This window comes from Branchiostoma lanceolatum, chromosome 4 (assembly GCF_035083965.1).
Source record: "Branchiostoma lanceolatum isolate klBraLanc5 chromosome 4, klBraLanc5.hap2, whole genome shotgun sequence".
NCBI classification, from domain to species: Eukaryota; Metazoa; Chordata; class Leptocardii; order Amphioxiformes; family Branchiostomatidae; genus Branchiostoma; species Branchiostoma lanceolatum.
The window spans coordinates 28,319,230-28,335,202 of record NC_089725.1 but is presented as its reverse complement, the minus strand read 5'-3'; the positions used below and the strand labels follow the sequence as shown (position 1 = coordinate 28,335,202).

Below are 15,973 nucleotides of genomic sequence, written 5' to 3'. Positions count from 1 at the left end.
CACTTGTAACAGAGCAGACTATTGCATGCACATCACATCACACAAAATGACACATTCCATTCAAAAGGACTACAGGTCAATAGTCTTTAATATTTTTTATTAGTTATAAAAATTTATTATTAGACTGTTGAGTCATATATATTTCTGTTACAAGGCATGGAATGACAATAATTTTTTCGTTTTCTGTTTCATAGTAAGGTCTTTGTTTTTATCACGTGGGGACATTTCACAACCGTGAAACTCATACTTGTATCTGGGGAAGCATGTTCCTTCATGACAAATCTGTATTTCTCTGGTGGTGCCTGGAACAGCAGTATCTGTCTTTATGAGCAGCAGGGCAGGTCTCTGACAAGCTCCTGACATTTAGAGTTTAGCTACAATCATAGAAATGTATATTACGTACACAACCCTATCTTCTGTTTCAAAACCATAATGCACATTTTAGCTACGAAACAAGAAGTGTGAATGTTTGACATAACTATTGTTGGAATATCTAAGTATCTAACTTTCTTTTCAGCACCAGGCATATAGTGTCATGGAAGCTCCAGTAGACCTAGCTAACTTTGCAAGAGTGTTGTAGGTTGATACAGGAAGCACTAGTAGGTTTCACAGAAATGCACATTCTTATAAATGTTTCATTGAATAGCATTCATTTTGATTTACCACTAGGGTACATATATATTACAAGCCATTGCACAACATATGAATGAGAGGGACTTGTAATACAAGCCCATCCCATGTTTGGGTATTGCTGATTCAGGGTCAGGAATCATCTGAAGCTCCTTTGAGAAGATCTATGCACTGCTGCACTTTTGCCGCCATGGCTTCATCGTGCCCACTGTTCTCCAGTATAAGCTCTGCTAGTTCTGCAAAGGTCCCATCCTCCTCGTCTTCATCTACAAAAAGAATAGAAACATCCACAATTCACGTCAACAAGAAATGAAATTGATGTAAAAAAGATGATTTGGAAGTAAGAAAATGTTGGTTGTGAAAACAATCTAAAATCCTCGAGGGATTTATTTGTTCTGTTGGAACAAAGTGTAGCTGTTTACTACAATTCTGAAACGTTTTTATTCCTTGTAGTCTCACCTGCTGGATTAGGTTTGTGGACAGACAGGCAGCCCAGCATGGAGTCACAGGCAGCTGCTGCAATGTGTCTCCTGTAACCCTGCAATATGAGATTATCTTACAGGTTTATCTCGACAATGGTAAGTAGCTTACACCAAACACGGCCTCTGTTGGTCTATTTAACTTCAAATCATCTTGTAAACTATGAGATTAAAAGACACAATATACTTAGATCTCACGGATTAAAATATCTATTCATAACACCTGGTCATTCCTTACAACTCCTGTAATCCCTCCTGAAGTCACGTTTCCAAACCGGTGCACTGCTGGGTATTTAGTTGACAGGCTTTTTAGAGGTTGTCAGAATCGAGCAGGCACCCGAATTGATTTGGACTTAAAATCAGCCCAGCCAGGGTGAAAAATTAAGCCAGATTCAAGTTGTTACCTAATCGTGAAAACATCGAAGGGCCCCCCGCCCTGTAAGCTGGAGGACAGCCTTACCTGCAGTGACTGGTTCTGTAGCAGTGATGTCCACCAGCTGTCCACGTTGTGCACAGACACCTGTCTCTTCTCAACAATCACCTGGAGGATCTGCACCATTCCTGTCCAGCTGGCCTGTGTCAAAAGGACTATAGGTTACAACCTGTCTCACGTTTATACAAGAGCTTATCCAAATCACTGTATCTAGAAGAATGGCTTCCTGGATGGCCAATCTTTCACCTTTCAATACTGACTGGTTCTATTTTGCACTGCAGCTAGAAACTTATATGTTTATACAAGAGCTTATCCAAATCATTGTATCTAGAAGAAAGAGAAGAATGGCTTCCTGGATGGCCAATTGTTTGAATGTTTGTTCCTCATTTTTTAAATCTTTTGGAACTGTATGAGAGACAATGTTGTTAAGGCTTCAAAATACATGTAAAACTATTTGAAATGGTCAACCCTACATACAAGTATACAACCAGAACATAATCACCAGTCCTGAAGTTTTGGGGACTGATTTTCACCTTTCAATACTGACTGGTTCTATTTCACACTGCAGCTAATACTAGTTAGTCTTGCCCTGAGGAAGGTGAAAGTCACTGAAACGTCGGCAGGTGATAATGTACTGGTTATGTAGAAACAGCTTTGCCATCCAGTGATTTACTGACCTGATAAAACTTTTCACAGATGTCATCCTCCATAGAATATGATTTTATGTGAGTTTATGAAAAAAAAAAGCCACTGTACCTGTATGTTTGGTGATCTCTGCTGTAACAACAAGATGTTCTTAGGGGCCAGAAGGTTCTGGAAGGGAGGGGGGAGGGGCAGCTCACAGGCCCAGATCTCCTGAAGCAGGGAGAACACCTTGCTCTGCTGGTTCCCTTGGCTGAAGATAACTGAAAAACAAATGACCATACGTCAGTCACTGACGAAAGATAGTGGATGCTATCTAGAACTTCTGACCGTTTGAAAGATTTATCCAGTTACTTGAGTAGCATAAATGTCCATACAAAGAGATAAGTACAACTATAAGTTTGCAAAGCAACATTACAAACAACAGGAATGGCAAAGTAATACATGTATGTGCAGTGCATCAATGCTCATATTACATTCCATGTATTCTTATATTCTTATATATGATGATGATGATGATTCTTATACTGTTATCTGGTACTCACTATAAGCAGCAGCAGCTTCCACACTCAGGCGAGACAAGGACTTCAGAGAGGAGGTGAAGATTTCCTGCAGAACATCAAAGTTAAGATTCAACATCAACTGGTATCATATAAACAAGGATAACAACAAAAACTAAAGGGTAGACAGCACACCTCTGCTGAGGCAGCATACTGTAAATGTATTTACGTTTGTGTGGTTTTTATTTCCCGCTAAGGCGCAAATGGAGTGTTTGCTGTGGTTTTAAGTTGCGTCAGCGTTATAGTCAAATACTGCAGTATTGGACAAAAGTGTCCGCGGTGGTTTTAAGTTCCTAGTGAAACGGTCACTACGAAAACTGCAAACATAAAACCACCAAGAACATGTCTGCAGTACTTTCACAGTACATGCTTCTAATCTGCAATATTTTGTAATAGACAAGAATACATCAAGAAATAATATTAAGGCAGAGAAGTAGAAACCCCCTCCTTACCTGACTGCTCTGCAGCAAGTCTCTGGTCTTGGTAAGCACATCCACAAAGTCACTCTCACACACTGGGAACCACAAGACACACACAGTCATTCTCTAAAAACTCCAGACACATTGGAGAAGCAAAACATACACCACAACTCAGGTTAGATAGGTTCTATGCAATTTACGAAGTTCTTTCTTACTCCTGCAAACAATCATTGAAACACAACTGTTGTCATCACTTTTATAACCTATATGTCTGTAAAATCAGCAGAGTTGCTTTGATTATCGATAAGTGCTGTATCTGGCAGGGAATGTTGAATGCTGAGAATAGGCTCACCATTTTGACTGCTTCCAGGAGAGAACACTTTGCCCAGTAGATCCTGAAAGATTGGTTAAGATGTCACATACAAATAAGTCTGATGCTGCTGATCAGGATAAAAGATAGCTAGCTGCAGAAACACCCTGCGCACTTTCTTTAAATCAACAAAGAAGCAAAGATATTTTGACTACAGAATCAATTGTCAAAAACAAAACTAAGATATACTCCAAAACTAACAAGACAATATACAAAGCTACCTTACTGTTTCTAACACATAGTAAGACCAGTGGATAAAGTTAGCAGTGCCTTTGAATAATGGCATCCAGGGAAAGATGCTCACCTTGAGGTTTTCCAACACTGCAGATGGTTCTAGCTCAAGTTTTTCTTCAGCATCAGCACTTGGTCTTGGTAAACAGGCCTGTTGTTTAGCTGCCTGTTTTAACAGTCTATCATACTCTGCCTCCACCTCTTTCTGTATCAAAGCTGGAACAGACAGTAAGTTACATTGTACGTTTCTGTTTCTATATCAGCCAAGAAGATAGCAACTAAAACATGATAACTGATAAGAACAAATGACATCAGAAATGTGTTGCCCATCTCTTCCAAAGCCTATGAGTGCATAATTTTTCTTTCTTTCTGGTCGACCTTGGTTGAAGGATGACACTTTTTTTTTAGTTAGTAGTGCATGGCTATTTATCCAGGCACATTGGGTCACTCCTACTCTTCTCGATAAGTGTGTTGTGTTCTTTTACAGATAATTCTTAGTCTCACGCGTTCACACCAAATATCCCTGCATCATTTCATGTCAGACTGCAGTTTGATTGCATACCTGGCACTTTATCCCTTGTCCACCTGACCACCTTGTCATAGGCAAGTCTGAAGGCAATGCCTCCTGCTGTCTTTATGACCTGAAGTTAATAGAGGTAAAATAGACAGGCACCATTGGTAAGTTCTGTCGTTGTACATTACATGCAGGGGATGACTCCCATTGGGCAGAACTAAACTATAATGGACATCCATAATACAGAAATCACAACTGTATTTTATACTATAAATCAAAATGGTGAAATATACACCTATGGGGCTTACAGTACTAAGAAAAGCTCCAAGTCAGTCTCTAACCACAACACAAGCAAATACTAACCTGTGGGCTGATCTCCTCTGCCACCAGGCTGTTCAAGGCTTCCATCACTTTGGTTTCACAGAATCTGTGATCAAAAATAAAACAGGACATTTAGAATGACAGTATATATTGAGTTAACTGTATTTTTTATTTGAATTTATTGACCTGTTCTTTAGTCTAGCATATGACATTTGATGTACATGTATTGACTTACAATAGATAACACAACGCTAGTAGGCCATCCTTTGGCAGAATGGCTGGAATATGTAGTTACATAATGTATACTCTTATGCTCTACAGTTGAAGCAAGATTGTCAGACCTCTTCCCTGCCTCCTCTGCCTTTGGTCTAGCTTCCTCCACCACAGCTGTGATGATGGGTTTTGTGGCTTTGGTCTTCTCTCTTGCTCTCTCCTGCAGAGTATCAAAACAGTATTCAAAACGGAAGATTACATTTAGTGTTATTGCTTCACATCTAATGCAAATGGCAATGTATTTGGGCTCGGACAGAAACTAGATCCTAGGTCAGGAAAAGTTAGCTAAAAACTATTCTGCCATTACCTTAATACGGAGTGCATTTCAGAAGAAAATACTGTGGGTCCATTGCTCGCAATACAAGTGAAAAACAGCAGTGTCAGAACATTGTTTTCTGAATAACTTCATTAATAACAGAAAGCTACAACTTGTGCTTAAGGGGATGAACAACTCTGCAAGTTCACCACTAATAACTCTGCAAGTTCACCACTAATCACTTTTACTGTGAATTATCTCATTTGTGCAGGGAATAATAGATACCACCAGTTTTTATTTAAACTTTGTATATAATGATATCGTTTTTTAATGGGAGCTCATGTGTAAATACCTACCCAATTCAGACTTGCAAGTCTGCCACGTAGTATTTTCCATAAAGATTCAAGTTTCAAGGAATTAATTTCTTACTAGGTTTTTATAGTGTTTGAGGTTGAAACAATTCTATAGTGCAGTAGTATTACATATGAAACACATATTGGCCGAGTCATGAATTTGCGGTGGACAGGTCACCACAAAAACCGTGAAAATGAAATCACTGCAAACATTCAAGCTCCACAGTACCTCCTTGGTTAGTTTCTTCTCCTCAGACTCCCTGACATCTCCTATGTCAGTCCTGAGCTGGTCCCTCCTGGCCTGGACCAGCGGCTGCACCACCGCGGCGCGCACATGCTTGGCACAGTTGGACGACACACGCTCCACCACAAAGTCTGCTGTTCTCTTCAGGGACGGGGGCTGGTTGTGGAAGAAACTCTCCTCAAGCTGGAGCTGGGAGTGGCAGATATTCAAAAGTGCAGATGTATTCCTCAAACGTTACTTTTCTGGTAAATGAAAACATAATGGTCCTACCAAAAACATCCAACAAAGTACAGTCCGTCCTGTACATGCGACCACCTCTACATGTACATAAGGACCATTTGGACAATGTGACCACATTTTGGTGGTCACTTTTCCCATTTAGATAGGCACAAGAATCTTGTCTCAAGTGATTACCTGTCCACATAGACCAGATTTTATCAATAACGGTCCCCTTCTTATGGTCTTTTTGGGCAGTTTTGACTGTATATATTGCACAAGAAAAGCTAGTAGTAGTACATTGAGCTGTACTCTGCATTTAAATAATGGTGATGAAATGATGATGATGATGCATTTGACAGCCTAAACAATCACCTTATGAAGGCTAGCCACAATAGACTTTTGTGCTATATATTCACCATACCTGTATTTGTTGCTTTGACACTTCCTTGGGCTCCTGGTTGAATGATAGAGGTGTGATCTTCCTGAAGGAGCCGCCCTTAGAGCTGATTCCTGAGTCATACTCCATCAGAACAGCTCTCAGTTCACCTGCAGGGTCAACACATCAGCAAATATTTTGTAGACATTGGAAGCTATGAGTAACATTTGTTACTTGTTTGTTTGTTTGTTTGCTTGTTTGTTTGTTTGTTTGAACCTAAATTCATGAGAACCTTCAACTGGTCTGTAGGCCGCTTTTCATTGAGGTCACAAGGGTGGAGTTAAGGGTCAAATAAAATTTAGCAAACATACAGATTACCTGATTGAAGCAATTTTGTTAAAAGGATATCTTGATTTAATATTACTGTATCCCTTATTCTCAGCCTTAACAGACACAGGCATACATCCTAGAAAGTTGATTGTTTCTGTTGATGTTCAAACAAAGAATTTTTTTATCCCATATTTAAAGATTTTAAAAAATAAATTAGAGTAATTACCCAGGTATGGACAGCAGGTGTATAAAAGTTGCTGATCAACCACCTGGATGGAGTCCTGGAAGGATAAACAACACCAACATTTAGAAATAGTCTGACTGGAAAGAAGACAGGTGTTTTTCAATTAACAGATACAGTAATCTTCATCCATATACTGTAAATCTTCAAATGCTGGCTGTTTTATTTCCGTATGAACTCGTAACAAAGCAAATATGCATTTTCAATGTACTTTTACTTTATGTCATGCCTGGGCCTGATACGGGTGTCCCGGACCGTGTGATAACTATCCGGATCACATAGGGTTTGGGAGTGTTATCACACAGGCTTCCATAGAATATTTCGAACGCATTTCGAGCGCGCCGGTTGCGCGGCCGTCGGAAATTCGAATACCGGATTCGGAGATTGGAATCAATGTTGCTACAGTTTCTTGTTCAAGGACACAAAACTCCCTCAACTTCTGGCGCATTCCGCATTGAAATGTATGTTTTCTCGGGTGGGTATGACCAAGGTATGACATAAATAAAATACAACACGTTGTATTCCGCATCACCCTCGGTCCCAGCCCTACCGCGGGTCGGATCGCCCTCCGGCCTACGGCCGTCGGGCGATCCGACCCGCGGTGGGGCTGGTACCTCGGGTGATACGGAATACCCCGTGTTGTATTCTATATGTACTACAGACTTGTTTCAATCACAAGCACCATACAAACTTTCTACTTCTGCTATGGAATTAAGTCCCTGTGAAAATACATGAATTAACAGTATTCAGTACTCTATCTATATACCATACAAATACCTACCAGAGAGATACAGCTGTTCCTGTTGAAGTTGGGAACTACCAGCTCGTCAGCATCAGGATGGAGAGTTATCATGCTGGTCAGGATTGCTGGAACCTGGGGGGGTCAGAAATCAGGGTGAGAAATCATACACTGTGCAAGCAGCTTTTTCAATAAATTTCTATTTACCCACATTTAAAAATCAAATAGCACACAACTGCTGCCAAAAGCAAGTATCACATGCAAAATTAGTCTGAGCATTTAGCCTAATTGCTGTAAGGCTGTGAGCAGAAACATATCAATTATTCAAGATAATGTAAAGAGTGGACATTCCTCAGCCTCCAAGAAATGGTGACACAGAGACAAACATGAATGGAAATCTTTATGTTTACGTCTTGAAATAAACTACCCTACCTGGAACAGCCACCCTAACATCAGCAGGACAAGGAGCTGACTGGTGGAGAGGATACTGGAGGGAGAATGGTGGATGGATCTGAAATAAACATACAGGATTGGTCAATTCCATTTCGAGTACACTCCATCTTTATTAAAACATGTAGAAAAAAAATCACAGCCAACCATGATTTAAAAAAAAAAAGAACAGTCAACTATGATCTTTGAGACGTAGTCTTGATGTGATTATTGGTAATTATGTGTAAACCTGGTTTGAGAAATAAATGCATAACTTCAAGTAGAACTAAGCAAAGCTTTTTATAATGTCATCAACAATGTAAAATGAAGGGATGACTCCAACAATACCTGTGTATGTGTAAGAGGATGGAGAGTATTTCCTTGTAGGAGTCCAGTTTAGGAGCCATGGGGTCCATCATGCTGAGATACTCCACCACCCACGGGAGAGTCAGGATGGTACGACCCTGCTTCAGGCTGTCCTGTAGGTGCTTCAGGATGTCGATAGGCTGGCACACCTGGAGGGAAACATTTACAAATGTAGGTGGCAAAGTGGCCTTCTGGTTAGGGTTGTCTTGTGGTTAGGGTTGTTGTTGAATCTAAAGGTTTTGTGTCTGAATCCTTGGCAGGCTCGGCCTGACAGTGCTTTAGGCTGTCCTGTAGATACCTCAAAATGTCGATCGGCTGACAGACCTGGAGGAAAACATTTAGGTGGCAAATGGTCTTGTGGTTAGAGTTGTTGACTAAGGATCTTAGGGTTCTGGCTTCGAATCCCTGACAGGCCCCAATGTTGTGCCCTGGGGAAAGGCTCTTTATACCTATGTCCTCACAGGTGAAAATGAGAGACGGATGGGACACAAAAACTGTTGATTGTCATTTTACATGTTTGACTAGAGCCACACCTCCAGCACATTAAAGAACCCACCACACTTATCAAAAAGAATAGTCCTGTCTACGGGGTTGACATCTCGAATTGTTAGTACAACAGTGAAGTTTACCTGACTTCTTAATTGTCCCATAAATCTCTAGAATCTCTCTGGTGACAATGGGACTTACCTTGTTCCTGACAGAGAGTGCTGAGGCCATCATGCTCTCTGGCAGCAGCTGTGGACTGCGGTAAGGCAGGAAGACGATGAATCCCAGAAACTTTCCCAGAATTCTCAGGTTCAGCAGGCATGAGGCATAGGAGTCTCTCTGCTCCTGTGAACCCAAATAAGGACCTCTAACAGACAAGTACCTGCATATCTACAGCTAGATGCCAACAAAACAATCCTTAAAATAGAAATAAAAATATTTTCTATGCTGAGGACAAAAAAATGGTGTGTAGGTCAACTGCAACTTTGTCTTATGGAAAAGTGATGAATTGTTCCTATGTCTATGGAACAGAATGCACCATACGCAAGACAAGGGAAGGTTAAAGTTTTACGTACCTGATCAACACTGTCAGCTGTGTTGTCTGGCAGTCCAAACTGGGTGGTGTCAAGCTGTGCCACAAAAGAAACAAACTCAATACTTAATACAACCCTTGATTTTCATATTGCACAATTACGATGTTGAAATTAGACCACCTCTATTTCTATGTCTTTGACATTTTGACATCAAAAGGAACTGTCAATTTTATATTAGCAGGACGGTAAGATGACTTGAAAAGCCTTACCTCTTGAATCTCAGCTGAGAAGTTGTCAACTATCAGTTGGTTGAAGACATGGCTGGAAAAAGAAAAACAAATGTGATGCACCTTAATAAAACACTGAGGTGTAAAGGAAAATGTTTCCGCGGTGTTCTAAATTCTAAACTCACATTGAAACAATTCTGTAGTACAGTAGTCAAACAACTTGTAAGGGAGACATATTTGTGGTGTCATGAATTTGCAGTGGAGAGGTCCCCTGGAAATAAAAAGCCACAAAAGTTTCAACATTAGTTATAACATCTATTGCCAGCCTCACCTTGCTGCAGCCTGTAGGAAGTTTTTGAAGAACTCCTGGTGTCCAGGGAAGGCGGGAGGGGGGCATGGTCCTCCTGTCCTCCAGGGGGTGATGAAGCGCTCCTGCAGCCTGGGTGGGGAAGGAAATTAGCGGTGAGCGACAAGTCACCTTTTTTTATAACAATGCTTTAAATATCTTCACCAGTCCTATTAAAACAGGAACAAAAAAATCAAAACAACATTTTCACCCACACGCACGCAGGCACGCAAGCGCGCGCGCACACACACACACACACACACACACACACACACACACAAACACACACACACACAAACACACACACACAAACAAAAACAAAAAAACAAGCATACAGACTACCTTTTCAGTTTCTCTGGGTTTGACTTCCTCAGCTCGGTTAGCAGAGCAATGTCCTCCTCCACATCCTGGTCCTGAATGCTGTCTCCCTTACACATCTACATGGTTGTAATAAACAAAAATATCATTGATGTCAAATGACATGTTCACAGAGCTGTGAGGTTGTTGAATTTCTGTAGCACACTTCCTGCTTTCCCCACTTTGAACACGCAACTTGTGACAAATGTAACTTAATCAACTAACAACATCTCATCAGAATAAAGGCAATATACTGCACTAAGCAGCTTAAGAGCACATTATTGACTGTACATGTGTAATCTCACCCTTATGAGTTGTGACTGAAACAGACGGGCAAAGTGGATAAGACTGGCAAAGTCTGCTGTTGAGTAGAGCAAAATCCTACAAAAAACAAAGAGTCATCAGTTACTTAGTGAAACATAATTCATGCAACCACAAAAAAGGTTTTGTCACAACAGAATGCATCCACATAGTGTTGAAATTTCCCTATTAGAAGAAAGCACATTTTTTAATATTTGCAGCATAGTTTACCTGATCCTTTCTCCCATGGCCAGTTGCATGGACCAGTCAGGCTTGAGATGTTTATCCTCCCACTCCCTCAACAGCTCATAGAACTTGTCTCTGTTAGATGTGCATAGATACAATGTACATCACAATCCTATCAAGATATTCCCAAAGACTTGCTTTCCTACAGCACTGAAAAATAGCTGGTGTGCTATACCGAAGGGCAGTTATACAAGCTATACAGATCTAGATACAGATACAGAAATACAAGCAGAGGTTGAAAGAAGGTTCCTGCCCTCCTCTACAGTTTCAATCCTAGATTTATCATTGTATATACTATATATTTCTTCTACCTTACATATTTTGGAAGATGCCAAGCTTTGATGATTGCTTACACTATTTTCTGTCACGAATAAGTTGCTTGTAGGCTGACAAACCCTATATTCACATATCAGGCTTACGAATAGTGACAAACAAGTGTTAAAAAGTAAAACATTATACATGTATAAGTCGATACGTGTTTCCAAAACTGCATCATTGCATACCTGGTCTTCTTGAAAGTGTGGAAGGAGTGGTCGCTAGGGAAGTTGTGCCTGTTGTCTGTGTCAGACTGGAAGGGCACGCTGGAGATGGGGGAGGCTGTACGGATCTCCTTCGTCTGTTTACAAACACATCTCATACATCATACAAATAAAGTCAAATTTTCACATCATTTCCATCATTCTGTAAGTCACTATAATCACTAGTATGCCGTATGCAGGGTTGTGATAATTTCAATGGCTACTTATAGATGCATTTCGGTTTGATGGGACTTAATAGCATGCTAACAGGAAAGGGAGGTGTTTTAATTTCTTTTCGGGAACACAGAGTGCATTGCTGACAGAAAATCTGTATTGTTTGTTGTGTGATGACTTTGCTGTGGAGAAAGGAGAGGTCACCACGAAAACCACTAACATAAGTACATGACACAGCAATGAATATTTCAAAATTCAGTTCTAAATAAATTTCACATTTGTTTATTCATTAAAAAAACACCAAGTGAAATACACCTTTATTTCAGGACAACATTAAGCAAATGTCTGTCTGTTTCTTACCCTGAAGGGACAAGTGCCGTTAGCAGTTATGAGTGCCTGCTGCAGCGTGGGGGAGAATGTTCCTATCCTGGGGTTGTCAGCCAGAAGTCTTAATGTGCCCTTGTCTAGCAGTGACAGTATTCTGAAACAAAACAAAAACCAGGACAATGCCATAAAATAATGCGATTCAGAGATAATGCTGTTTCAGTATTTATGTTTCGGGAAAACAAATAAAGAGTTTTTATTCTACTGTCCTACAGATATATACTTAGCCTTTCTTTTTCAATTTATCCCGATGCTTTGTCAATGCAAAAGTAAGATCATTATCTGTGTACAAAGCTACAGTTATTAGGGCCAGTCTGTCTATAGAATCTCTAGAATCTCCATATAAAGCCAGGGTGTCTAATATTGCTTTGCAATGAGGCCCTCATTAGGCATTACAGCAAAACGTAAACATGTACAATAAGTAAGCCCTCACCTGAGTTGCTTCTCCAGGACAATGGTAGCAAACAGGACACAGTTGTGGACAGACTGAAGGTAGTTAGTGTCCTCAGGGTCTGCTGGAAGGAAAGTAGAGATCTCATAAGAATGTCTGAAGATACTTTTGAGCATGTGGAAAGTTACAGTATACAACCATTTAGATTTACATAGCGAGTTTTTGATGGATGACAACTGTTATGGCTAAGAATGTAAAAGTGTATGTGCATGGTTCCACATGTTGTTTCTTCTCAATCCATTGCAAAACATATAAATAGCATTCTATTCCAAGATGCTTGATCTCTTAGCTATCATAATCATTTGAAAATATCAAAAGCAAACTCATCATTATCATGATCACTATCCCTCATCTCAACCCAGAGGTGTAGCCCTCACAAAGTTACGTCACCAATACAGTTCATTGTAAGAAAATTAAACTAACATCCAGAGTACATGTTAGAAACAGGAGGAAAAAGCCTGTAGTTACCTAGGTTCTCCTTGGCTGGTGGTCCATTCTCACCTGTACCTTTGATGGTAAGTAGTTGGATGGTGAAGTGAAGTTCCACTGCAAGGTTGGGTGCAAGGTTCGCTGATGTGAAGAAGGTAAAAAATATAGAATGTTTATAAAGACTTGCAGACACATACATGTCAACTGTTTAATGGGTCCGTCATATCATTAATAAAAAAAAACAAGCAGCAAAAGCATTGAAAGAAACGTCTTATAGAAAGGTGTCATTTTTAGATTTTGGATTCAAAGCATGATGTCATACATTGACATCATTCAATGTCCAAGATTAGAAAATGCTGTGTTACACAATCTCTCGCTGTCAAGGATTGACTATTGACTTGGCATGATAGCAAGAACACATTGCGGTTGATGTATTACCTTGAATGCACTGGGAGTAGAGCTCTGCAAGTGTCTGAATCACATCCTCATGTGTGACGAGGTTCCTGTCAGCTATTGTCTCGCTCACACTTGACTGTCTCATGAGGGCAGCCTTGGTGGGGGTCAGTATGGAAGCCTTGGTGGGGGTGACACATGGTGCAGGGTGGGACTCATCTTTGGGACTGTCTGCATTTGTAGGGACACTATCACTCAGCAGTCTAGACCTGTAGCAAATAGAGAAGACATAATAGCACTGCAAACCTATAAGATGTCAAAATCTCTAAAGTATGAAATCAGAACTCTAACATGGTGTATCTAACGGGGGGCAGTGAAGGGTAAGTTATTTGTGGTTATTCCGAATGGGTCCAGCCGTTTGAACATGCAACAGCATCCTCATGCATTCGAAGAGTATGGCCGTCTTTTGCGTTCTTCATCTTTTTTTTTACAGAACTATCATTGTAGCGTGGCTGTACGAGGTAGTAATGAAATTGATTGCAGATGTTCTTGTTGATACAAACTGTATTTCTAACGACGAACCTCTCCATCTTGAGCAGTTCCCGTTCCTCCTGCAGTACAGATGTCCTGGACAGGGCCTTGGGAGGACTGCTGAATAAGGACCTGTGGTCCTGTGCTGCTGGGGAGGAGGGAGCTTCTGACAGGGGAGTGGAGGTAAAACACACCCTACTGCTGGGGCGGGAACCATCCTTGGTGACGGGAGTTGGGGTGATGCGTCTGGATGGAGTTATCTTCCTGTAAAAGGCAATATTTCTATTAGGTACAAATAGGCACTTGTGGGTCTGAAATCAAGCCTCAATACTTTGTGCAAGCACAACTAACCCTCATGAGACGGAACAAGAGACGATAAACAGGAAGCTGAGTGTGTGTGATAGCATACAGCATTACCAATACTACTAAAAGTAAAACAGGTTTGAAAGCTGAATGACAATCAGTTCAAGTGGGTATCGCAAATGCAGAAAATAGAACAAAGTTTCAAGCTCACATGGGTGATGGGCTCCCCATTGGTGGAAAGTCGTCCATGTTTCCCAGGTTAAAGACAGCAGGCTGGGGCGGAGGCTCTGATCTTCTTTTCCCGATCTGAATCTCCTTTGTTTCTGTGGAAGGTGTTCCCTTTCCCTTTCCTCCAGATTTCCTACCAATGTGCGGAGATGCACTGTAGTTTCCTCGGTCCTTGTCCTTTCTACCATGGCTGGCAGGATTTGGACTCTTTCTCTTATTGCCTGATTCTGGAGTCTTGAAAAGAAATTCTCCTAGGGTAATCTTCTGTTCTCTTGGAGTTTTTCTGCCATGGAAAGGACTAGGACTAGGAGAGTTTCTGCTACTATTATGGAGGATGCTGGAGAAGTGGGAAGAGGATTCCCCATCGGTGAAGCTGTCACAGATGGACAAGTCCTGGGAAAAAAGAGAACTGTTTTGGTTGGAAATGTCTGCAGTTGGCTGAGGGTTTGGACTGACAGAGAACAGCTGAGTTCTTGACGTGGATGCTTGTCTTCTTGAGACACTGCTGGACTCCTTGACTTTCAAATGCTTGGTGGAGGGTGTCTTGACAGGTGTTTGCACAGCGGTCTGCCGACCGTTCAGGAGATGTCCCGTCTTGTCACGCAGGTAGTTCAGGAAGAAAACTACAAACTCGTCTTGGCTGCAGCATGTCAGCAGGTCACAGGAAGCTGCAACATCCTGCGACACAATCATCACAAAAGTTCAGTTCATCACAAATCATGCTATGAGACAAGTTTTGAAATATAATTTTGTCTGAGTTATAAAACACATAAAACACATTGAATTACAGAAATACATGTGGGGTGTTCAATTAAAAAAAACAGGTTTTCTGCAATCATCTTATAATGAAAATCTTGTGACCTAACTGAATTCTAATCAATTCACGAATGATCATTGGATTGAACCTTTACCAAGAAGGTCTGAAAGGACTCAGTTGATGGTGAGAGGCAGTCAACAAAAGATTGAACATGATTTCACAACTTCATAACAATGACCGGTAAGTAGTCTATTTGAAAATCGTAGCTCATGACTGAAAGCTCAATGTGAGCGTTATTAATTATTCTAAGGAGGTTTTAATAAACCTCCTTGATTAATTTCCTGTACATCGTTGTGTTGAAATTGATTTATGGTAATGTATATCCCTGATCAAAGTCTGCAGTTGGCCACCTTAAACCCATGCGAATTTTCAAGTAGTTGGTGCTTGCATACCAACTTCGAGCTTTGTGCACTCTTGTACAGTCCAGCTGTCTACAACCAAAATATTATATAGTTTATACAGCTGTCTTCGGTCCCTTCTGTGAGCCTTCTGTGAACTCGCCCCCCTCCCCAATAAGTGCAAAAAGTAGGTTACCAGGGGTGTATAGCTGGTGCTATCCGTACAGAATACAAATTACTATCAGGTTCTTCCAACTGCCTTACCTGTCTCCCGCTGCCGTCTTGACTAAGCCACTGCAGAACGATTTCTAGACTCAAATCTCCTCTCAGATCCAGCAAAGTTTTCAAGATGGCCGCCATTTTCCCACATAGATCTGGAAACGAGGCTAAAACGATTGTGCCTGTACATCAAAATAACTGACCAATCATAGAAAAGCACTTTATTCCACTGGCCAATCAACGACAAGTGTTGAAATATTGGGGTCTA

At 40.8% G+C, this 15,973-nt stretch overlaps 1 protein-coding gene across 2 annotated transcripts; it reads right to left on the bottom strand.

Moving 5' to 3' along the window:
* Window positions 1-70: 70 nt before the first annotated feature.
* Window positions 71-15,880, bottom strand: LOC136433853 (codanin-1-like). Of its 2 annotated transcripts, none has more exons than XM_066426406.1 (32): window positions 15,751-15,880; window positions 14,315-15,009; window positions 13,852-14,064; window positions 13,315-13,538; window positions 12,916-13,017; window positions 12,430-12,511; window positions 11,973-12,093; window positions 11,424-11,536; window positions 10,906-10,995; window positions 10,680-10,755; window positions 10,360-10,454; window positions 10,003-10,110; window positions 9,714-9,765; window positions 9,487-9,540; window positions 9,113-9,256; window positions 8,408-8,574; window positions 8,063-8,141; window positions 7,673-7,765; window positions 6,877-6,931; window positions 6,366-6,490; window positions 5,711-5,914; window positions 4,941-5,032; window positions 4,642-4,705; window positions 4,327-4,405; window positions 3,838-3,980; window positions 3,516-3,558; window positions 3,197-3,258; window positions 2,730-2,793; window positions 2,299-2,447; window positions 1,570-1,683; window positions 1,090-1,168; window positions 71-896 (listed from the first exon to the last, which is right to left on the bottom strand). In XM_066426406.1, the coding sequence occupies exons 1-32, from the start codon at window positions 15,844-15,846 to the stop codon at window positions 763-765; spliced, it is 4,011 nt and encodes a 1,336-aa protein (XP_066282503.1). In that variant the 5' UTR covers window positions 15,847-15,880; the 3' UTR covers window positions 71-762. The 2 variants fall into 2 exon arrangements, with proteins under 2 accessions (XP_066282503.1, XP_066282504.1); XM_066426407.1 differs by having other exon boundaries at window positions 12,430-12,508.
* Between the last annotated feature and the right edge of the window lie 93 nt (window positions 15,881-15,973).